This window comes from Euprymna scolopes, chromosome 39 (genome assembly GCF_053919585.1).
Source record: "Euprymna scolopes isolate OS-2025 chromosome 39, ASM5391958v1, whole genome shotgun sequence".
NCBI classification, from domain to species: Eukaryota; Metazoa; Mollusca; class Cephalopoda; order Sepiida; family Sepiolidae; genus Euprymna; species Euprymna scolopes.
The window spans coordinates 73,891,081-73,916,182 of NC_136520.1; the positions used below are offsets into that span (position 1 = coordinate 73,891,081).

General features: G+C 36.7%; 1 protein-coding gene across 4 annotated transcripts in view; it reads right to left on the reverse strand.

The window, feature by feature from the left end:
* LOC145263874 (2'-5'-oligoadenylate synthase 1A-like) overlaps positions 1-25,102 on the reverse strand; it is a 51,296-nt gene that overhangs the window by 10,602 nt on the left and 15,592 nt on the right. For all 4 annotated transcript variants that reach the window (XM_080120954.1, XM_080120951.1, XM_080120952.1 and 1 more), the window contains 3 exons: positions 24,030-24,251; positions 16,879-17,128; positions 3,128-3,306 (listed from right to left, as the gene is read on the reverse strand). In XM_080120954.1, the coding sequence (XP_079977080.1) occupies positions 3,128-3,306; positions 16,879-17,128; positions 24,030-24,200 (600 nt within the window). In that variant the 5' untranslated portion in view covers positions 24,201-24,251. The remainder of the gene's footprint in view (positions 1-3,127; positions 3,307-16,878; positions 17,129-24,029; positions 24,252-25,102) is intronic.

Here is a 25,102-nt window from a genome sequence, read left to right on the forward strand (position 1 = left end):
GCAGGTATGTACATCATAAAGATTTTTCTGTATTTTTTGTTCAATGATGTTTTTGAATACAGCATTAAAAAGACCCCCCAAATCTACCCACCTCCCCCCGCCCCCGACCCCAATCCTCTTCGCATATCATAGTAATTCTAAAAATGACACACCAGTTTAATTTCATCGAACGACATTATTGAAATAAGTGCGTTCTTGGACCAGAAAACTAACGTACATTTTAAAACACAATCGAAAAAATAAAAATTTACAAGTGAAATCAATATTGTTTTTTTGAAAAAGAACATTTCATTAATTAATTATTATTTGTTAGCGTGTTTTTTTTTTTTTAATTAAATGATGATTTTAATTCTAATAGTTCTGTTTTGCAATTTTTTTTTCCTAGACAAATATATACCATTTATGATAAATGGTTTCCAACAACTGATCTATTTGAAAATCGCAAGGTAAAATGCAAATTAAGTTCTTTCTTAATGTCCATATTTAAAAGATAAATTTTCATCGAAATTACTAAATTATTAATAGTAATAAATAAGGATGAGACAACTCAATTCGAATTACTGAGATAAAAATAAACCTTACTAGTTAAAATCGCTAAAAATCATACATGAAAATTACTACTAGAAAACTTTACGGGATTTTTGGAATATGACATTTGAGTTGTGTAGCAAGTATGTACATCATACAGATTTTTCTGTATTTAAATTTTTTTTTAATTAGGTTGAATCCTGGATAAGAACTATACAATCTATTCAAATTGAAAAATGAACTATTTACATTAACAATTCTTTCTTAGATAAAGGGAGGTAATTCTTGAATAGGTTATCCCCCCATAGTTTGTTTTCTTGATTTTAAGATCACATTATCAAGGGAGATAACTCTAGAATAAGATATCCCTCATTCCTTCTGGCAAATATACAAGGCCCTCAAAGTTTTGATACTATATTAGTTTTTCTGAATTCTCCTTAAAAAAAAAAAAAAATAAATAAAAATGTCTATATCAAAATATTAGGCTGACAAGAAAGTTCTTGCGGTTTTTAATGTTTGACTTTAGATGACCATATCTCGGCTTAGGCAAAAGTTGTTTTGATTGGAATAAGCACCATTTAAACCAACACACTTTTGAAAACGCAAACAAAATGTATGTGAAAGTAACGTAAAAATCCTGCGATCCCATGCTGATGAAATCACTGAAAGCGTTTTTGATATTGATTAGGTTTTTGAAGCATTTCTCATGCAGAAAGGTGTCAAGATGTTTGAAAAAGTCACTATGTGAGAGATCTGGAGAGTATGGCGGATGAGGTAGAGTTTCAAAGCTCAATTCGTTCAACTTCTGTAGGGTTTGTTAAATAATGTGTAATCGGATATTTCTTTTTTCTATTAAGTAATGCTGGGTGTTGTTGATTTCATCCATTTGTTGATAACACTTCTTTGCCATAATGATTTCGCCTGCATTCTAACAACTGTAAAGGATGAGACTGGTCACAGACTACTAAACAGTCAGCATGACCTTCTTTTGGTGCAACTCTGGCTTTGGGAAGTGTCATCGGCGTCTAACCACTGAGCTGAGAGTTGTTGATTATCGTAAAGACCCCACTTTTCATCGCAAGTAACAACCCGGTTGAGAAACAAGTTTTTCTTGTTGCGGAAAAGAAGAGAAGATGATAATTCATAACAGCATTTCTTTTGGTTGTCGTTCAATTCGATAAGCACCCATTTATCAAGATTTTTGCCTTTCCAGTCTCTCAAGTAGTTGGAAATCGTTGTATACGTCTAATTCAGAATCAATTTTTTGAACAGTTGTGCGTGGATTGACCTCAACTAAGACTCTTAATTGATCGTTGTCAACATCCGATGGCCGACTACTCTGCTCATCATCTTTAAGACTCTCCTTGTCGCAATGAAATTTCTTAAACCACCAATGTGCTGTGCATTCTGTAGTGATTCCTTCGCTTCATTGATATTGCGAGCTGTTTCAGTAGCTTTTTAGTCTAATTTGAATTGAAATAAAGAAAATTGTGCGAATTTGCTTTTTTTCATCCTGTATACAATATTCTGAAAACAAGACATAATTGTTTCAAAACGATTGTAATTAAAATGTAATGATCTTTAAAATTATATATAAAATGGATTATTATTATTACGAAAATTTATATATATATATATATATATATATATATATATATATATATATATATATATATTTTGTATTGTATTGGATGGGTATGGAAATAAAGTTTGATTAGGGTTTGGAAATAAAGTTTGATTAGGGTTTGAAAATAAATTTTGATTAGGGTTTGGAAATAAAGCTTGATGAGGGGTTGAACTTCCTCAACTCTATTCAATGTAGCCGCCTTCAGCCCGAATCACTACTTCAATACGGGTTCGGAACTCGATCATGCCTTTTCCATAAGCACTGGGGGGAGCTTAATGAATACTCATCATGTGGCGGTGATCAGGATAGCTTTGATGTTGTGGGAGGTCATGTTGGTGATGTTCTCAACGTATGACCAAATGAAGTAGTCCAACAAGTTCAGGTCAGGGGGCCAGTGAAAGGAGGGTACAAAGTTGTACCACTGCTTCTTTAGTCAAGCCTGGGTCTCTTTGGATTGTGGGCTGGTGCCGAGTCCTGCTGCCACACCCAGGGTTTGCCAGCAGCCACTTGATTGCACCAGGGGATTAGCACGCTCTTCAGCACATCCAGGTACACATTGGTCTTGACTTTCAAGCTGACTTCAAAGATGTCAGGTGGCATGATGTGGCTTTACTTTAAACCACACTAAAGACCATAACTGTGGGTCGTCCGATGCATTGAGCGGTGCCCTCAAGTGTTGAAACATCCAGATTTGCATTTTGAGGGTGCTGGCAATGGTCCTGTTGTCATAACTTGAATCAGTAGAGAGCATGAGTTGTACAGCGACGCATCTCCAATCTCGCTCGTTGTGTCACTTTCAGACATGATAGAAGACTCCTATCGCTCTTGGGAATTGTATACAACTGGCCAAGTAGTAGATAGTCTGCAACAACAAAAAGAAAACCGGTTTTCATCAAATAGAAATGGAATCATGTTGTCTTTTCTAGGGCGAAAATTCTATACTTCCAACCTGTATAAAAAATAAAAACTTACATATTTCTTCAAGTCAACTTTAATCCAATATTTCATAAGTTGAAATAAAGTCTTCAGTTTTGTTTCTCTTGTCTGGATAAAGGCTTTCTGTTGCTTGGCAAATGAAACAGAATAATGCTCGCGGATACGACCAGGTTCACAGCTGAACTTCCGGTACGTTTGATAGAGATCACCTGAAACTATTAAAAAGGATGATTACACCACATTATTTCTTCAGACTGCATACTTTGGAAGCTAATGTTCTAATTTATTAGAATTGACCAAAAAATCAACAGAAACGATTTTTATCTGAAAATTCTATTTATCGACCACAAAATCTACCGTCAGACAATATATGAAGTACTGTTGTCATATTTGGACAGGTGAATTTCTGCTCTATTGGAAGATTCTTGATAAAATGCAGAAACGTATCTGTAATTTGATTGGCCGCACCCATTTTTTCTTCACAGCACCCCCCTCTCTCTCTCTTTCTCTCTCATAGAGGTGATGTTGCTAGTCCTAGTCTTTTTCATAAATACTATTATGACATGTGTTCTTCAGAATTGTCTAATCTATTCCCTGCTTCCTTTGTTTCAGCTCTTTCGACTTGTTGGTCTAGTAGTTTCCATTAGTTCACTGTTCTGATACTTATACTGTTCTTATTGTGAGTGTTACGTGTGTCACAATGTTTGTAATTTCTTGTGAGTGTTACGTGTGTCACAATGTTTATAATTTCTTGTGAGTGTTACGTGTGTCACAATGTTTGTAATTTCTTGTGAGTGTTACGTGTGTCACAATGTTTGTAATTTCTTGTGAGTGTTACGTGTGTCACAATGTTTGTAATTTCTTGTGAGTGTTATGTGTGTCACAATGTTTGTAATTTCTTGTGAGTGTTACGTGTGTCACAATGTTTGTAATTTCTTGTGAGTGTTACGTGTGTCAGAATGTTTGTAATTTCTTGTGAGTGTTACGTGTGTCACAATGTTTGTAATTTCTTGTGAGTGTTACGTGTGTCACAATGTTTGTAATTTCTGACCTTCTCCAGGTATATCTTGTTGAACTCTGGAATTTTTCTGTCAAACTTGGAGAATCTGCACGGAATTTTAAACTTAATTTAATCTTGTTCCATCAGCTATGACAGGGTAGGAGTCCTAAGTTTTTGTTTCTTTTTACTTGGGAGTAACCATTTATCAATGGCCAAAGGCCACTCGAGTATAAGGTTTAATGAACTTAAAGAGGTATGAATTGAGTAGAATTTGATTATTTATGGGGACGGTTCAACAAGAATTTGCTTACATTGGATTTGAAGGCTACCATGTTGTATCGATCCAGGAAGCAGGACAGCGGAACAGTGTTCCACAGGCGGGAATTTCTGGGAAAGAAGCTTTATTCATGGAATCTGCATTTAGATTTAGGCACAGATACAGAGTGGAGTAAATCGTTTATAGTGGTTATAGCTAGTCGAATGTTTTTTTTTTGTGTAAGTTTGGTATGGAGGGATGATGGAGCACTAACGAACACCTGTCATGAAAATAATGATAGAGCAGAAACAGGATTGCAATGTCTCTTGTGTGGGAAAGAGATGAAAGGAAGAGAAAAAGACATCACCTACTAGATTATGAAGCCAGTTTTAAACTCTATCAAGGCTAGATAGGACATATTGAGCAACTTCTGTCCAGATGCGGCATACTCCATTTTAGGGCATACCTGGCTCTCAGTAATTTGCAATTGTATTTCAGATAAACATATCTCGACTTAAACAAAAATTTATTGATCGAAATAATTTATTGATCGCAAATAATGTAAAAATCTTGCATTCTGGTGGTGATAAAGTCCCTAAAGGCGCTTTTGATATTGCTTAGGTTTTTGAATCATTTCCCATGCAGAACATTTTCGAGATGCTTGAAAAAGTGGTAATTAGTAGGTGAGAGGTCTAAAGAGTATGGTAGAGTTTTGTAGCTCAATTCATTCAACTTCTGCTGAGTGGGTTTAACAACGTGCAGTCATGGAGGAGAATTGAGCCTTTTCTGTTGACTAATGCTGGGTGTTGTTGTCGAAGTTTCTGATGCATTTCATCCGTTTGTTGACAACACTTTTCTGCCATAATGGTTTCACATATTATCGGTCATCTCCCTCTCAGTACAGGGCAACAAGTTTCCTGTGCATCATGAGTAAGTTACTGGAATCTGTGTTACATAGAAAAGTACTAAAACACCTCAGCAAAAATAACCTTCTTAGTGACATGCAATATGGTTTACGTTCTGTTAGATCTACAGCAGATGTGCTAACAGTTATTTCTCATAGGATTAGCAAATCTCTTGACAGACGCTTCCTTTCTAGGGCAATTGCTCTTGACATATCAGAGGCCTTTGATAGTGTATGGCATAAAGGTCTACTTCACAAGATCTCCAGCTATGGTATAGCTGGAAATGTCTTATCAATTATTAAATTATTTTTCTCTGATAGGTTCATAAGAGTAGTGGTTGATGGGCAGAAATCAAAAGCTCATAGTATTAATGCTGAAGTCCCTCAGGGGTCCATCTTTGGTTCTACTCTCTTTCTGATCTACATCAATGATCTTCCAAATCACATCCTTAGATCATTCATAGACATTTATGCTGATTACACTACCATCTATGGCAGCACATCAAAGCTGTAAATGATCAAGTTCTCTCGGATTCTCTGATCTTGAGCACATGGTACAATGGGGAAAGAAGTGGCTGGTTGCTTGTGATGCATCTAAAACTAAGCTTCTGTCGTTACATCATCAATGCTCTGATCCCTGGCATCAACTGAAATGAACAGTTCTCATCTTGGGAAGGCTCTATGTTTTGACAAGTTTTTGAGCTTGACCTTTACTTTTGATCTGAAATTGAACCAGGATATTAATAGTTTTGTGGAATATCCATTATGAATTATTCACTAAATGAATTGCTGGATTTACCTGTTGATGAGGGGGATAAATTCAAAGACAAATGAGCATTTTTTTCGACAAAATTACAAAGATGGCAGTCTTATATTAAAGTCATAGGCAATTTTGTTCTTAAAAAAATAAATTTTCCACTTCTCATATATTCCTTCAGCTATATATCTATTTGAAATGGAATACATACATCAAATCTGTTGCCAAGGTCGCTGGAAAAATGGTAGGATCATTCTACTGTTCCAGTAGATATCTCATTGCTGATGCAGTTCTCTATTTGTATAAAAGCCAGGTACGTCCAAGGATGGAGCACTGTTGCCACATCTGGGCAGGAGCTGCTAGAAAGGACTTGTTCTGCCTTGACAGAGTTCAAAATAGACTTTGTAGCCTCGTAGCTGGGGATGCCCTTTTCTCTTCCCTGCAATCTGTTTCCCCACAGACGTTGCAAGCCTGTCTCTGCTTTATTGTTATTTTCATGGCAAGTGCTCGTCTGAGCTCCAATCTCCAAACTTTCACGAAAAATACTCGTCTAGCTGAAACCACTATCAATAATCTTCCCCACTCTTTATCTGTGTCTAAACCTAAACATAGTTTCCATGAACAAAACTTCTTTCTTAGAGCTGCACGCCCATGGAACTCTTTTCTGTTTGCCTGCTTTCCAGCTGACTACAACTAGGTTGTCTTCAAATTTAACGTAAACAAGTTCTTAATGAGCCGTCCGCTTAATTTCCACAACTAATGGTTACTACTCTCTGCTTTATCGTTATTTTCATGGCAAGTGCTCGTCTGAGCTCCAATCTATGCTCCCCTCCTTATCAAACTTTCATGAGAAACACTCGTCTAGCTGAAACTACTATCAATAATTTCCCCACTCTTTATCTGTGCCCAAACCTAAATGTAGATTCCATGAACAAAGCTTCTTTTTTAGAACAGCACACCTGTGGTACTGTCTTCCGTTTGCCTGCTTTCCAGCTGACTACAATATGGTCATCTTCAAAATACATTGCTTGCTGCAGCTCTGATGTTGGTTCCTTCTTTTCACAAAGGAAAAACTGTTCCATCTCCTACTAGTTCTTTGCATTTTTGTGCAAGTTTCATCAGGACTGTTTTGAATTTTAGCTGCTCTTTTAGTTGCACGTGCAAGCTTGCTGTTGTTGAACATTAGACGACATGTTTGATGGAACTTTGCACTGTTTCATCTCAATGTGTCCTCCATGTCATCTTCATCATCTAGTCGAGATGGGCTCACTTTTATTGCTAACAGTTTGATTGCTTGACATGGGTCTGTATTACTGTACACATAGATTCGAAAAAGTTGTCAAAAAACAAATATATAAAAAATAAATGTTATCAAAGGCAAGATAAGTTACTTTTCTACCAAACTGGATATATTTTTCGTGTTTTTATTCAATGTAACATGTTTATTCAGCTCGAAAAACATGCAGGGTTTACCGATGTATTGGAAAATTCAAAATGGCGCCCGACTGTCTCTTTATCACGGTAAGTTTGGGAAAAGATGTTATAAATAATAAACTAGACAAAATACTATTAAAAAACAACCGAATATATGGCAACTTATGTCACGGTAACATATATTGAGCAAATTTCTAACAATATTTTGTCTAGTTTATTATTTATAATACCTTTTCCCAAACTTACCCTCTCCGAGAGAGAGTTGGCCGCCATTTAGAATTTTCCAATACATCGGTAAACACTCCATGTTTTTCGAGCTGAATAAACATGTTACACTGAATAAAAGCACAAAAAATATATCCAGTTAGGTAGAAAAGTAACTTATCTTGCCTTTGATAACATTTATTTGTTATATATTTGTTTTTTGACAACTTTTTCGAATCTATGTGTACAGTAATACAAAACCCTTGGAATTGTGGTATGTTTGTGACTAGCATGGAATAGCCATCAGAAGTACTCATATCATGTAGGAGGAGACTTCAACTACTCTCTCGTGTCTGTCTGACAGAAGACATAATTCCCCCCAATCAGTTTTCGAACCGCTACTCAATGGGTTGACTGTAAACATTTTGCATATACAGTTGAAGGCCAAGAGGTTATCCTTTTACACCCTAACTCTACAAAACATCAATACACATTGAAGTATGGAATCATGGCGATCTTTATGACAAAGCATGTCGATCTCCATGATGAAGCATGTCGACCTTCATGACAAAGCATGTCGATCTATATGACAAAGCATGTCGACCTTTATGACAAAGCATTTCGATCTCATGATGAAGCATGTCGACCTTTATGACAAAGCATGTCGACCTTTATGACAAAGCATGTCGACCTTTACGACGAAGCATTTCAATTTTTATGATGAAGCATGTCGACCTTTATGACAAAGCATGTCGATCTTTATGACAAAGCATGTCGCTCTTTATGACAAAGCATGTCGACCTTTATGACAAAGCATGTCGACATTTATGACAGAGCATGTTGATCTTTATGACGAAGCATGTTGACCTTTATGAGAAAGCATGTCGATCTTTATGACAAAGCATGTCGACCTTTATGACAAAGCATGTTGACCTTTATGACAAAGCATGTCGATCTTTATGACAAAGCATGTCGATCTTTATGACAAAGCATGTCGACCTGTATGACAAAGCATGTCGATCTTTATGACAAAGCATGTTGATCTTTATGACAAAGCATGTCGACCTTTATGACAAAGCGTGTCCATCTTTATGACAAAGCATGTCGATCTTTATGACAAAGTATGTCGATCTTTATGACAAAGCATGTCGATCTAAATGACAAAGCATGTCGATCTTTATGACAAAGCATGTCGATCTAAATGACAAAGCATGTCGATCTTTATGACAAAGCATGTCGATCTTTATGACAAAGCATGTCGATCTTTATGACAAAGCATGTCGATCTTTATGACAAAGCATGTTAATCTTTATGACAAGGCATGTGTATCTTTATGACAAAGCATGGCGATCTTTATGACAAAGCAGTGCGATCTTTATGAGAAAGCATGTCGATCTTTATGACAAAGTATGCCGATCTTTATGACAAAGCATGTCGACCGTTATGACAAAGCATGTCGATCTTTATGACAAAGCATGTTGATCATTATGACAAAGCATGTCGATCTTTATTACAAAGCATGGCGATCTTTATGAGAAAGCATGTCGATCTTTATGACAAAGCATGTCGATCTTTATGACAAAGCATGGCGATCTTTATGACAAAGCATGTCGATCTTTATGACAAAGCATGTCGATCTTTATGACAAAGCATGTCGATCTTTATGAAAAAGCATGTTAATCTTTATGACAAGGCATGTGTATCTTTATGACAAAGCATGGCGATCTTTATGACAAAGCAGTGCGATCTTTATGAGAAAGCATGTCGATCTTTATGACAAAGTATGCCGATCTTTATGACAAAGCATGTCGACCGTTATGACAAAGCATGTCGATCTTTATGACAAAGCATGTTGATCATTATGACAAAGCATGTCGATCTTTATTACAAAGCATGGCGATCTTTATGAGAAAGCATGTCGATCTTTATGACAAAGCATGTCGATCTTTATGACAAAGCATGGCGATCTTTATGACAAAGCATGTCGATCTTTATGATAAAGCATGTCGATCTTTATTACAAAGCATGTCGATCTTTATGAGAAAGCATGTCGATCTTTATGACAAAGGATGCCGATCATTATGACAAAGCATGTCGACCTTTATGATAAAGCCTGTCGATCTTTATGACAAAGAAAGTCGATCTTTATGACAAAGCATGTCGATCTTTATGACAAAGCATGTCGATCTTTATTACAAAGCATGGCGATCTTTATGAGAAAGCATGTCGATCTTTATGACAAAGAATTGCGATCTTTATGACAAAGGATGGTGATCTTTATGACAAAGCATGTCGATCTTTATGACAAAGCATGTCGATCTTTATCACAAAGCATGTCGACCTTTATGGCAAAGCATATCGATCTTTATGACAAAGCATGCCGATCTTTATGACACAGGATGCGATCTTTATGACAAAGGATGTCGATCTTTATAACAAAGCATCTCGACCTTCATGACAAAGCATGTCGCTCTTTATGACAATGCATGTCGATCTTTATGACAAGGCATGTCGACCTTTATGACAAAGCATGTCGACCTTTATAACATAGCATGTCGATCTTATTAACAAAGCATGTCGACTTTTATGAACAAGGATGTCGATCTTTACTGCAAAGCATGTCGACCATTTATGGCAAAGCATGTCGATCTTTATGACAAAGCATGTCGACCTTCATAGCTAAGCATGTCGACCTTTATGACAAAGCATGTCGACCTTCATGGCTTAGCATCTCGACCTTTATGACAAAGCATGGCGATCTTTATGACAAAGCATGTCGATCTTTATGACAAAGCATGTCGATCTTTATGACAAAGCATGTCGATCTTTATGACAAAGCATGTCGAACTTTATGACAAAGCATGTCGATCTTTAGGACAAAGCATGACGATCTTTATAAAAAAGCATGTCGACCTTTATGACGAAGATTGTCGCTCTTTATGACAAAGCATGTCGACCTTCATAGCCAAGCATGTCGATCTTTATTACAAATCATGTCGGTCTTTATGACAAAGCATGTCGATCTTTATGACAAAGCATGTCGACCTTTATTACAAAGCATGTCGATCTTTATGACAAAACATTCCGATCTTTATGACAAAACATGCCGATCTTTATGACAAAGGATGCTGATCTTTATGACAAAGGATGTCGATCTTTATGAAAAACAATGTCGACCTTTATGAAAAAGCATGTCGACCTTTATGACAAAACAGTGCGATCTTTATGACAAAGCATGTCGACCTTTATGACAAAGCATGTCGACCTTTATGACAAAGCATGTCGACCTTTATGACAAAGCATGTCGATCTTTATGACAAAACATGTCGACCTTTATGACAAAGCATGTCGAGCTTTATGACAAAGCATGTTTACCTTTATGACACAGCAAGTCGAGCTTTATGACAAAGCATGTCGATTTTATGATGAAGCATTTCGATCTTTATGACAAAGCATGTCGACCTTTAATACAAAGTATGTCGACCTTCATGGGTAAGCATCACGACCTTTATGAAAAAGCATGTCGAACTTTATGAAAAAGCATGTCGATCTTTATGAAAAAGAATGTCGATCTTTATGACAAAGCATGTCGACCTTTATGACAAAGCATGTGGACGTTTATGACAAAGCATGTCAATCTTTATGACAAAGCATGTTGATCTTTATGACAAAGCATGTCGACTTTTATGACAAAGCATGTCCATCTATGACAAAGCATGTCGATCTTTATGACCAAGCATGTCGATCTTTATGACAAACCATGTCGATCTAAATGACAAAGCATGTCGATCTTTATGACAAAGCATGTCGATCTTTATGACAAAGCATGGCGATCTTAATGACAAAGCAGTGCGATCTTTATGAGAAAGCATGTCGATCTTATCACAAAGCATGTTGGTCTTTATGAAAAAGGATGTTGATCTTTATGACAAGGCATGTCGACCTTTATGGCAAAGCATGTCGATCTTTATGACAATGCCTGTCCATCTTTATGACAAAGCATGGCGATCTTTATGACAAAGCATGTCGATCTTTATGACAAAGCATGTCGATCTTTATGACCAGCATGGCGATCTTTATGACAAAGCATGTCGATCTTTATGACAAAGCATGTCGATCTTTATGACAAAGCATGTGAATCTTTATGACAAAGCATGTCGATCTTTATGACAAAGCATGGCGATCTTTATGACAAAGCATGTCGATCTTTATGACAAAGCATGTCGATCCTTATGACAAAGGATGCCGATCTTTATGACAAAGCATGTCGACTTTTATTACGAAGCATGTCGATCTTTTATTACAAAGCATGTTGATCTTTATGACAAAGCATGTCGATCTTTATTACAAAGCATGGCGATCTTTATGAGAAAGCATGTCGATCTTTATGACAAAGCATGTCGATCTTTATGACAAAGCATGGCGATCTTTATGACAAAGTATGTCGATCTTTATGACAAAGCATGTCGATCTTTATTACAAAGCAGTTCGATCTTTATGAGAAAGTATGTCGATCTTTATGACAAAGGATGCCGATCTTTATGACAAAGCAGTGCGATCTTTATGGCAAAGCATGTCGATCTTTATGACAAAGCATGCCGATCTTTATGACACAGGATGCGATCTTTATGACAAAGCATGTCGATCTTTATAACAAAGCATCTCGACCTTCATGACAAAGCATGTCGATCTTTATGACAAAGCATGTCGACCTTTATGACAATGCATGTCGATCTTTATGACAAAGCATGTCGACCTTTATGACAAAGCATGTCGACCTTTATAACACAGCATGTCGATCTTATTAACAAAGCATGTCGACCTTTATGAAAAAGGATGTCGACCTTTATGACAAAGCATGTCGAATTTTATGGCAAAGCATGTCGATCTTTATTACAAAGCATGTCGACCTTCATAGCTAAGCATGTCAGTCTTTATGACAAAGCATGTCGACCTTTATGACAAAGCATGTCGACTTTTACATCAAAGCATGTCGATCTTTATAACACAGCATGTCGATCTTTATGACAAAGCATGTCGACCTTAATAATAAAGCATGTCGACCTTTATAAAAAAGCATGTCGACCTTCATGGCTAAGCATCTCGACCTTTATGACAACGCATGTCGACCTTTATGACAAAGCATGTACATCTTTACAACAAAGAATGTCGACCTTTATTACAAAGCATGTCGACTTTTATGACAAAGCATGTCGATCTTTATGACAAAGCATGTCGATCTTTATGACAAAGCATGTCGATCTTTATGACAAAGCATGTCGACTTTTATGAAAAACATGTCGATCTTTAGGACAAAGCATGACGATCTTTATGAAACAGCATGTCGACCTTTATGACGAAGATTGTCGCTCTTTACGACAAAGCATGTCGACCTTCATAGCCAAGCATGTCGATCTTTATAACAAATCATGTCGATCTTTATGACAAAGCATGTCGATCTTTATGACAAAGCATGGCGATCTTTATGACAAAGGATGCCGTCTTTATGACAAAGGATGTCGATCTTTATGACAAAGCATGTCGACCTTTATGACAAAGCATGTCGACCTTTATGACAAAGCATGTCGACCTTTATGACAAAGCATGTCGACCTTTATGACAAAGCATGTCGATCTTTATGACAAAATATGTCGACCTTTATGACAAAGCATGTCGATCTTTATGACAAAGCATGTCGACCTTTATGACAAAGCATGTCGAGCTTTATGACAAAGCATGTCGATCTTTATTACAAAGCATGTCGACCTTTATGACAAAGCATGTCGACCTTTATGACAAAGAATGTCGACCTTTTTGACAAAGAATGTCGACCTTTTTGACAAAGAATGTTGACCTTTTTGACAAAGAATGTCGACCTTTATGACAAAGCATGTTGACCTTTATGACAAAGAATGTCGACCTTTATGACAAAGAATGTCGACCTTTTTGACAAAGAATGTCGACCTTTTTGACAAAGAATGATGATCTTTATGACAAAGCATGATGATCTTTATGACAAAACATGTTGATCTTTATGACAAAGCATGTCGACCTTTATGACAAAGAATTTCGATCTTTATGACAAAGAATGTCGACCTTTATGGCTAAGCATGTCGATCTTTATGACAAAGCATGTTGATCTTTATGACAAAGCATGTTGATCTTTATGGCAAAGCATGTTGATCTTTATGATGAAGCATGTCGACCTTTATGACAAAGCATGTCGACCTTTATGACAAAGCATGTCGACCTTTATGACAAGGAATGTCGACCTTTATGACAAAGCATGTTGATCTTTATGACAAAGCATGTTGATCTTTATGACAAAGCATGTCGACCTTTATGACAAAGAATGTCGACCTTTATGACAAAGCATGTTGACCTTTATGACAAAGCATGTCGACCTTTTTGACAAAGAATGTCGACCTTTATGACAAAGCATGTTGACCTTTATGACAAAGCATGTCGACCTTTATGACAAAGAATGTCGACCTTTTTGACAAAGAATGTCGACCTTTTTGACAAAGAATGTCGACCTTTATGACAAAGAATGTCGACCTTTTTGACAAAGCATGTTGATCTTTATGACAAAGCATGATGATCTTTATGACAAAGCATGTTTATCTTTATGACAAAACATGTTGATCTTTATGACAAAGCATGTCGACCTTTATGACAAAGAATTTCGATCTTTATGACAAAGAATGTCGACCTTTTTGGCTAAGCATGTCGATCTTTATGACAAAGCATGTTGATCTTTATGACAAAGCATGTCGACCTTTATGACAAAGCATGTTGATCTTTATGATGAAGCATGTCGACCTTTATGACAAAGAATGTCGACCTTTATGACAAAGCATGTTGACCTTTATGACAAAGCATGTCGACCTTTATGACAAAGAATGTCGACCTTTATGACAAAGCATGTTGACCTTTATGACAAAGCATGTCGACCTTTTTGACAAAGAATGTCGACCTTTATGACAAAGCATGTTGACCTTTATGACAAAGCATGTCGACCTTTATGACAAAGAATGTCGACCTTTTTGACAAAGAATGTCGACCTTTTTGACAAAGAATGTCGACCTTTATGACAAAGAATGTCGACCTTTTTGACAAAGCATGTTGATCTTTATGACAAAGCATGATGATCTTTATGACAAAGCATGTTTATCTTTATGACAAAACATGTTGATCTTTATGACAAAGCATGTCGACCTTTATGACAAAGAATTTCGATCTTTATGACAAAGAATGTCGACCTTTATGGCTAAGCATGTCGATCTTTATGACAAAGCATGTTGATCTTTATGGCAAAGCATGTTGATCTTTATGGCAAAGCATGTTGATCTTTATGATGAAGCATGTCGACCTTTATGACAAAGCATGTCGACCTTTATGACAAAGCATGTCGACCTTTATGACAAGGAATGTCGACCTTTATGACAAAGCATGTTGATCTTTATGACAAAGCATGTTGATCTTTATGACAAAGCATGTCGACCTTTATGACAAAGCATGGCGATCTTTATGGCAAAGCATGTTGATCTTTATGACAAAGCATGTTGATCTTTATGACAAAGCATGTTGATCTTTATGACAAAGCATGTGGACTTTTATGGCAAAGAATGTCGATCTTTATGACAAAGCATGTCGACCTTTATGACAAAGAATGTCGACCTTTATGGCTAAGTATATCGATCTTTATTACAAAGCATGTAGACCTTTATGACAAAGCATGTCGATCTTTATGACAAAGAATGTTTATCTTTATGACAAAGCATGTTGATCTTCATGACAATACATGTCGACCTTTATGGCTAAGCATGTCGATCTTTATGACAAAGCATGTCGACCTTTATGACAAAGCATGTCGACCTTTATGACAAAGCATGTCGATCTTTATGATGAAGCATGTCGACCTTTATGACAAAGAATGTCGATCTTTATGATAAAGCATGTCGACCTTTATGACAAAGAATGTTGACCTTTATGACAAAGCATGTCGATCTTTATGACAAAGCATGTCGACCTTTATGACAATGAATGCTGACCTTTATGGCAAAACATGTCGATCTTTATGATGAAGCATGTCGATCTTTATGACAAAGCATGTCGACCTTTATGACAAAGCATGTCGATCTTTATGAGAAAGCATGTCGATCTTTTTGATGAAGCATGTCGATCTTTATGACAAAGCATGTCGACCTTTATGACAAAGCATGTCGACCTTTATGACAAAGAATGTCGACCTTGTTTACAAAGCATGTCGATCTTTATGACAATGCATGTTGATCTTTATGACAAAGCATGTCGACCTTTATGGCAAAGAATGTCGACCTTTATGGCATAGCATGTCGATCTTTATGGCAAAGCATGTCGATCTTTATGACAACGCATGTCGACCTTTATGATGAAGCATGTCTATCTTTATGACAACGCATGTCGACCTTTATGACAAAGCATGTTGACCTTTATGACAAAGCATGTCGATCTTTATGACAAAGCATGTCGATCTTTATGACAAAGCATGTCGACCTGTATGGCAAAGAATGTCGACCTTTATGACAAAGCATGTCGACCTTCATAACAAAGAATGTCGACCTTCATGACAAAGCATGTCGATCTTTATGACAAAGCATGTCGATCTTTATGACGAAGCATGTCGATCTGTATGACAAAGCATGGCGATCTTTATGACAAAGCTTGTCGACCTTTATGACAAAGCATGTCGATGTTTATGACGAAGCATGTCGCCATTCATGACAAAGCATGTCGATCTTTATGACAAAGCATGTCGATCTTTTTGACGAAGCATGTCGATCTTTATGACAAAGCATGTCGACCTTCATGACAAAGCTTGTCGACCTTTATGACAAAGCATGTCGATCTTTATGACAAAGCATGTTGATCTTTATGATGAAGCATGTCGATATAATATATCATGTAAATCTTTGTGATGGATCATGTCCATCTTTATTATTAAGAATGTCAATCGTTATGACGAAGCATAATGGTGGCTTATGTATTTTCTATTTATTTTAATTTGTAATTTTGGAAGTGGTTTTTGGGAGGCATAATATGGGTACAATCTTCTAGCAGAAAATCAAAATATTTCGTTTTTTCCTGAAGTGACAGATAGTACAGGGTTATATCTTGCTTTTTATCTTAAGGGAATATAAAAGTGGTGCAGGGAATTCTATATAACAAAGAAACCTTTGCATACACTTACTTGCTATTCCTGGCAGCAGATCAACATCAAAGATTTGTCCGTACCCTGTAAGTCGAATACCAAGACGGAATTCATCTATAGAAAGCCTCTGGTAGTTTGGAAGAGAGTTCTGTAAAACTCTATTCATATCACGTAGAATGTTTATTTTATTGTGGATCAACTCTTCCATCGTCAAGTCATTGAGGTAAACCACAAGGTCAATGTCGGACATATTTTGTTTCAGTGCTGTTCCTTGTCCCAAAGAACCAGTCTAGAAAAGGAAAAAAGATCAACAATGGATACATCCATTAAAAAAATATGTATCCATTAAAAAAATATGCATCCATTAAAAAAATATACATCCATTAAAAAAATATGCATCCATTAAAAAAAATATGCATCGATTAAAAAAATATTACAATTGTAAAAATAAATCAAAAAAGGTAGAAAAAATAGAAATACTCCATGCGTGTTTCATTTAATTATTGGTGTTTGGTTTTTGTTTCCAGAAAGCTAGGAAAGAAGAAAGTGGGTCCAGGAAATTAGAAAGTAAACCTTAGAAGAGTTGGGTTTAGGAGATCAGGAAATAAGCCCAGAAGAGTCATGTGGACTTTAAAAGAAATAGGGCCTAGGATAGAAAGTGGGCCTTAGGAGAGCAGAAAGTTGGTCTTAGGGGAACTGGAGATGGATATTAGAAGAATAGAAAATGAACCTAGAAGAGTCAAAAGTGGACCTTAGAGAAGGAATAGGACCTAGGATAGAAAGTGGGTCTTAGGAGAGCAGAAAGTGGACCTTAAAAGAGCATAAAGTTAGCTTTAGAGGAGCAGAACGTCAACATTAGGAGAGTAGAAAATTAGCCTAGAAGAGTCAGAAGTAGACCTTAAAAGAAATAGGGCCTAGGATAGTACGTGGGTCTTAAGAGAGTAGAAAGTTGGCCTCAGAGAAGCAGAAAATTGGCCTTAGGGGAGCAGAAAGTAGACATATTAGGAAAGTAGAAAATGAGCCTAGGAGAATCATGAAGCGGAGGAGAAATATGGTCGAGGGTAGTAAATGGGTAGAAACTAAACTTTGGGTTTACTTTCAGCAGCCTCATAGTTTATTTTGTCCAAGAGAAAACAAATCTCCTCCCATAAAAAATAATCGTCATTGTCAGCTAAATATTCTTTAAATAAAATGAATACGTTTTTTCCATATTTATTTCCAATTGAGACAATTTACGTGTTTCCTTCTTTTAAAAGAATGAATATTGTCCATCTCTTACAGTAAAAATCAGATGAATAAAACGAGTTCCACTTTTTGGAACGATTCATTTTAAAATGGATAAAGTAGGAATGTTTTTCTTATTTACTTATTTAAAATGTTAACATTTTAATTTTTTAAAACAATAAATATTCTTCTTCTAGCTAAATATTCTTAAAATCAATAAAACATTTTGAAATCAATAAAACGATGTCACTTTTTCAAATGTATTTATTTTAAAATCGTGCACTTATAATTGATAAGATGATATAAGTTGATTTTGGAACAATTCATTTTAAAATGGATAAAGTAGGAATTTATTTTTTTTATTTCATCTTTATCATCAGCAGCCCTGTTGTTTTTTTTTTTTTAACAGCATCGTTGACCGTGGTTCTCCAAATTGTAGAGCCATCGTAAATTCGGGCAAGTAAAGACGATAGTTTCCCATTGCTTTTTGTCTCGATTTGAGGGTAGATCTCTCCCAGTGAGTTAAACACGCTTCTAGATAACAACCTTGAAATTTCTATGACTCAACGCGGTACATACAGCGCCTTTCCAAATGGTCACCCATCTGGTACTGGCCGGGCTCATCATTGTTTAACTTTGGTGATCTGGTGAGAACCAGTGCATCAATATGATTGTGCCATATTTCTTTATTTATTTAAAATGTTAGCATTTTAATTTTTTTAACAAGAAATATTCTTTAAATCAATAGAACATTTTGAAATGTACTTAAAATTATATCGTTTTAATCCATAATCTTATTTTGGAACAATTCATTTTAAAATCGGTGACTGTGGTTCTCCAAATTGTAGAGTCATCGCAAATTCGGGAAGACAAGTGAAGACGGTAGTTTCCCAGGGTTTTCTGTCTCAATTCGGGAGTAGATCTCCCCCAGTGAGTTAAACGCACTTCCAGCCTCTTTCAAAATGGTCACCCATCTGGTACTGGCCAGGATCATCATTGTTTAACTTCTGTGATCTGGTGAGAACCGATGCATCAGCCATATTTTTTTATTTATTTAAAATATTAACATTTTTTTTTTTTTTTAAACAAGAAATATTTTCTTTATAGCGAAATATTCTTTAAATCATTTTGAAATGTATTTAAAATTATATTGCTTTAATCCATAATCTTAATTTTGGAACAACTCATTTTAAAATCAGTAAAGTAGGAACTGCTTTTTTTTTTCTTAATGACACGTTCTTATTTTATAAATAACCAAAAAGAAAATATGTTATTGTTTTGTGTTATTGTGGTGAAATTAATGCAAAACGTGACTTACACAAGCAACGGAGCCTACGTCTATCCTATCAAGTGACGAAATCAAGGAAGAAAAAGGAAAGGAAAAAACTTTGGTCTATAGACAGCTTATTTATATACATTTGGCATTAATTTGCATATGAGGACAATGGCGGCTGTGAAAAGGATGAATGAGAAAACACAGAGGAACTTTTGCTTTGGACAACTGGGAGAGATGGAGAAAGAACAGATAGTGGAGATTATAGTTGAAGTCAGGAGTTGACAAGAAGGAGTTCGAACGGATATTTATTATCATTTTCAAAATCTCAGTTTCATTCAAGCTATTTCGGCCTCTTTATTTTATTGATTTATTTACTGATTATTTCACTTTATTTTTAAGTTTCTGGATATGGCAAAAGTAAAGCTTAGCAATGATATAATAAAACCCTTCAATGGCAAAAAACATTTTTTTATTACATTTTCACCCCAAACAAGGCACAGTGCCACTTTGATGTAGGGGGCTACTATCAGGACATAAGTTGCAGGGATACTATGTAGGGACTTGAGCAGCATGATTTCTGTTAAAATTATACTTGAACTTCTGCATGTCAGTACAGTTGGGGAAGCAGGAACCAGGAAGGGAATTCCAAAGTCTAGCAGTTCTGGGGAAGAAACTATTAGAGTAGAAGGCCTTGGCAACAGACTTGATGTACGTGTTCCATTTCAGATCAGGAGTAAAGGTCAAACCCAGAAGCTTGTCGAAACAAGAAAGAAAAGAAGAAAGTGGTTAAAAAACAAACAGATATGGCAGCAGTATTCCATCACCATACCTTTTCGTTTTTTGCTTCTGACCCTTTCTGAGGATGCTTTCTTGCCGTTCTGGTTGATGCTAGAAAAGACGTCTAATGAAGAAACACAACACAGATTTCTAACATGGCTTCTTTATTTCCTCTGATGAGAGAACGGGGTGGTAGGCATCGTATTATTGACCATTTAGACTTGCCTTTGTTTTTTTTGACGCATCCTCGCATCTCACTCAGACAGCCGCTTTTTCCAAACTCAGAAAACCGACCGCCTTTCATACGAACCAAAAATCTTTCTCCTTTCTTTCTTCTTCATGCATCATTTTATTTTCACACAAACCCGATCACTCTGCTGTTTGACATACGTCAACCTTAACTTCTTGAACCATTCTTAGCACTAACCAACCTGCCAGCAACTCCAATTTCCAACATGCTGGAGTAATCTAGGATATATTATATAACACAACTTGTTTTGACATTTAAAATTTTTTTTTTTATTTGCAATTTCACGCCAAACAAGGCACATTGTCACTTTGCTGTAGGGGACTACTATCAGAGACATAAGCTACAGGGGTACTATGTGGGGAGTTGGGCAGTAAGATGTCGGTTCATGTTACACTTGAACTTCTGCATGACAGTACAGTTGGGGAAACAGGAACTCGGAAGGGAATTCCAAAGTCCAGCGGTTCTGAGGAAGAAACTACTGGAGTAGAAGGCTCTCTTACATCTAGGGATCTCATCTGTGAAGAGGTGGGATTTTGCTGCTTGTCGGGTTTGTCGGCGGTAATTAAGTTGAGGGGGCACAAGTGCTTGCAGTTCGTCAGAGCATTCATCATTGAAATACTTGTAGAACAGGCAGAGGGATGCTACATTACGTCGATGAGAAAGAGGCTGAAGCTTAGATGACAGTTCAGTTAAGTTGGAAACTATCTTTTGAACCCTGTCTAGGAGTGAGAGACAAACATCAGATGCACCAGCCCAAATATGACAACAATACTCCATACATGGGCGAATGGTGGCCTTATAGAGGTACAGGATAATTTTGGACATTAGTAGCTTTCTATACTAGCACGAGGAGATGCACTCCAACTCTATCATTATCATCAGACGAACATCAACTTTTACAGATGATATAAAGCCTGTTTACACGCAAGCTGATGTGAAAGGTTAAATCAGAAAGAAAAGACCTAATGATGCCAAGAACCTCACCACCAACACCATAACCCTTAGGTTTATTTAAAAGATCAGAAGGCCACATTCTGTCGAATGCCTTCAAAATGCAGAGTGCAATGGTCCTACCTGAATTATCCATAAACTGATTAAGCAAGAATACCTAAATTTAAATTTCTTGAGACCTTTTCAATTTCAGATATTTTTGAGAATCTAAATTATTCTAGACATAATTTATAATATTGTATCGCATATATGTATGTGTGTATGCCACATGCCTGATTTAAGGCTCCCAAAATAGCACATTTACAGTGAACTGTCCAAAGGAAAAAGACCCACAGGAGGATAGTGGAAACAGTTCAAGGACAATCTAAATGTCTCCCTCACACAGTTTGGCTTGTATTTTAACTCATGGGAAAAACTAACCCAAGACAGATGTTCCTGGCATGCCACAACTCACAAAGGTGCTACGATTGCTGAATCCGCATGCAATGGAGAACGTAAAAGAAAGCATAACATAGCAATCAGGTGTTTAACATGCGGGAAATACATACTTCAGAGCTCGAATTAGTCTAAAAAGCCATCTTCAAAACAATTATATGATCACGGTCATCTTCACAAGCAATGGACAAACATCATCATCATCATCAAATATAAATTACAAAAAATAGTGTGTTTTTCATTTCTTAAGTTTCATTTTTATGACACTATTGGTGTCATGAATGCATGCAGCGAGATGCATATTGCGGTGAGAGGGGGTGTTTGACCGGACAGGATAGAGGAAGAGAGGGCAGAAGAGGGGTGTTGATGTCTGATTGGGACAAAACAGAAATGTCTGTGGGATTTTGTCAGAAAGAGAAAAAACAAATAATAATTGTTTTTATTTCATTGTCGTTATATATCTGACATGAAAGGTTGTCTTTAAAACCTCTGTGAGAGGTATGAAGAGATCCAGAGATCCTTAGCTGATTAAGACTGACAACTTAGAATGAGGGTCAAGGGTAAGGGTCGCTTCCAAGCATTGTTCGACTTGGAATGACTAATCACTCCTAATTTGATAATAAGTAAAAACCTCCGTGCAAATGAGGGTTAAAATTTGGTAGAGATAAGTTCAAAGAGTAGTAGAGAGAGAGGTGTTGAGTGGACAAGACAACGGGTAAGCTCTAAGAGGAAGAAAGGGTGTTTGTAACCACTCTTTGAAGGAGAGGTGGGAAAAGGAGTTGGATTTTTAGAAAAAGGAATTCTAAAAAGAGTAGAGTCGTAGCCAGCAAACTGAACAGCTGGGCTGGTCAGGCGCTCCCGATTTGGGAGCCCTCAGGGCCTGATGTTATGATGTTAACTAGCCTGTGTTAATGGGAAATCTGTGACTTTACTGGCCTGGTCTTACATCGTTTCACTGCTATAGTCAGTCACCTCAATTTAGACAGTAGCTGTTATAAAGTAATGAAATTAATAGTTTGTTATTGTTATAAACCGGAGTTCTGTTTGTTTGTGGTGAGGACTCTTCATTTTGCCGCAAGCCGCAAGGACCAGCAGAGTGATTGATGTACCCGGAGACTACCTACACAAGGTAGGAGATGATTCGATCGAGAGTCAAAGCGCCCCACCATGAAAACACAGTGAGTGAAGATGATCAACAGGCCAACTTGTGACGGGACAATGTACAATTGAAAGAACATCTGCCATATCGGGTGGAATCCGACGAGGTTAAGGACACCCGGTGTGATTGGTGCAGTATTTATATTTTCTTTTCTTGTTAATCAGTTTTTCTTGTTTTGTAGGGTATTGATATAAAGCCTGTTTATACACAAGCTGACGTGAAAGGTTTCCCAGATAAGATCCCAGGACAATATCCATACACATGAGGACCCTACACAACCATGTATACCTTCCGACCATGGACAATCAGACAGGTAAGAAATTGTCATCAGATGCTGTTAATTGGAAATCGGTTTTGATAGCCAACAATATTGTTGGTTTACATGTATTACCTCCTCCATATAATTCGGAAGTTATCACTACAGCATTTTTCCAGTGATTAAAGTATCCCAAGATTATAAATTTTAGCATAATCAAACAAGTCAAGTGGGCTGGAGAACGCGTTGACATATACAACTTGCAGGAATGGCTGGGCGACGGCTACTATACAATACAACACAATAAAGTGTGTAAATATATCCACTGGACGATCTGTAAAATGCTTAATATCAAATGTAGCAGCAAGTCCTGGCAACATGTTTATCAGAAAGAACAGTTGGAAATAAGTTGTTCACCATCCACTATGATGGTGCAATTCCTACAGCTATGTACCCAGAAAATAAAGTTATCAAAACATGAAATATGGCATAATAAAAAGAAAGCAGCAACCTTAGTAGAAGTTAGTATCTCCAATGTTGCTGAATAAAACAGCTGAAAGGGAAAAGATAACAAAATACGTACGATACGAAAAAAAAAATCTTTATCATTCCAGTAATCATAAGAACAATCGGACTTACGAAAAAGAATAAAAAAAACTACCTGAAAAATATACCCAGTTAACCAAGTGCAAGAGAAATGCAAACAATTGCACTCAAACCAACGGTTAGGATCTTAAAAGAGGTCTCTTGGTTGGAGTGATTGAAATTGTGGGTGAATTTCTGGCATTCCATGAAAAACAAAATGATTAGAAAATAAAAATTAGACGAAAGAAAGATGTTTTTTTTTTTTTTTTAAACATACTTTGATCACCTCTGCCACATTGTAAGGGAACGATGATCCATGCAAAATTCTCGCAAGAGTATTAATCACATTTCCGGTTGCATTTACAAATGATAGGTTTGCCTGGATGTCCGACTGGATAAAACTGTAGAGAGAAGTTCCTGGCGGAAGTCTTGAAAGTTCGGTTGGCATGTTTTCCGTTCTTTTCTTCAATTGATGAATGGCGACGTGTTCGTTGAAAACCTAGAAAAATAATATGAATTTATTTGTACATTTAAAAAAATATTTCGCATATATTTTAACAGAATTCACGTCTGAAAGCAATCCTATGAGGTGTTTACAAGAAGTTTTCAGACATTTTTGTACAGGCATTTAAAATTGTTGTAGACTCTTGAACATTCAGTATTTTATTGCTATACATCTTATGAGATGACTGACCAACTTTTATGATTTCACGTTCAAATAAACAGCTACATCAGGAATAGGAATACATCCTACTAAAGCCTAATTGTCACAGCTGGTTAATTTAAAAAATGCAACTAGGGGCATGAACACACTTTAGAAGAATGATATGCAATAAAATTATGTTTTAACTTGGAAAAATGCCACAGAAATGTATGGAATGCTTCAGGCTGCTTTTGGACCATCTTGAACTTCGGCAGGTGGGAAAGCAGAATCCCGGAAGGGTATTCCAAAGTCTTGCAGTTCTAGGGAAGAAACTATTGGAGTAACAAGCTTTCTTACACCTAGGGATCTCTACCATAAAGGGGTGGGACTTAGTTGCTTGTCGGGTTCGTCGAGGGTACTCACGTCGAGGAGGTACAAGTGCTTGTAATTCGCCAGAGCATTCACTATTAAAGTATTTGCAGAACAGGGAGAGGGATGAAACATTTCGTCAATGGGACAGAGGCTGAGGCCTAGATGACAGTTCAGGTTGGCAACTCTCTTTTGAACCCTGTCCAAGAGTGAGAGACAAGAAGCAGATGCACCAGCCCAAATGTGACAACAGTACTCCATACATGGGCAAATGGTGGCCTTATAGAAGTACAGGATACTTTCAGGCGTAAGTAATTTTCTAACACGGTAGAGAGAGC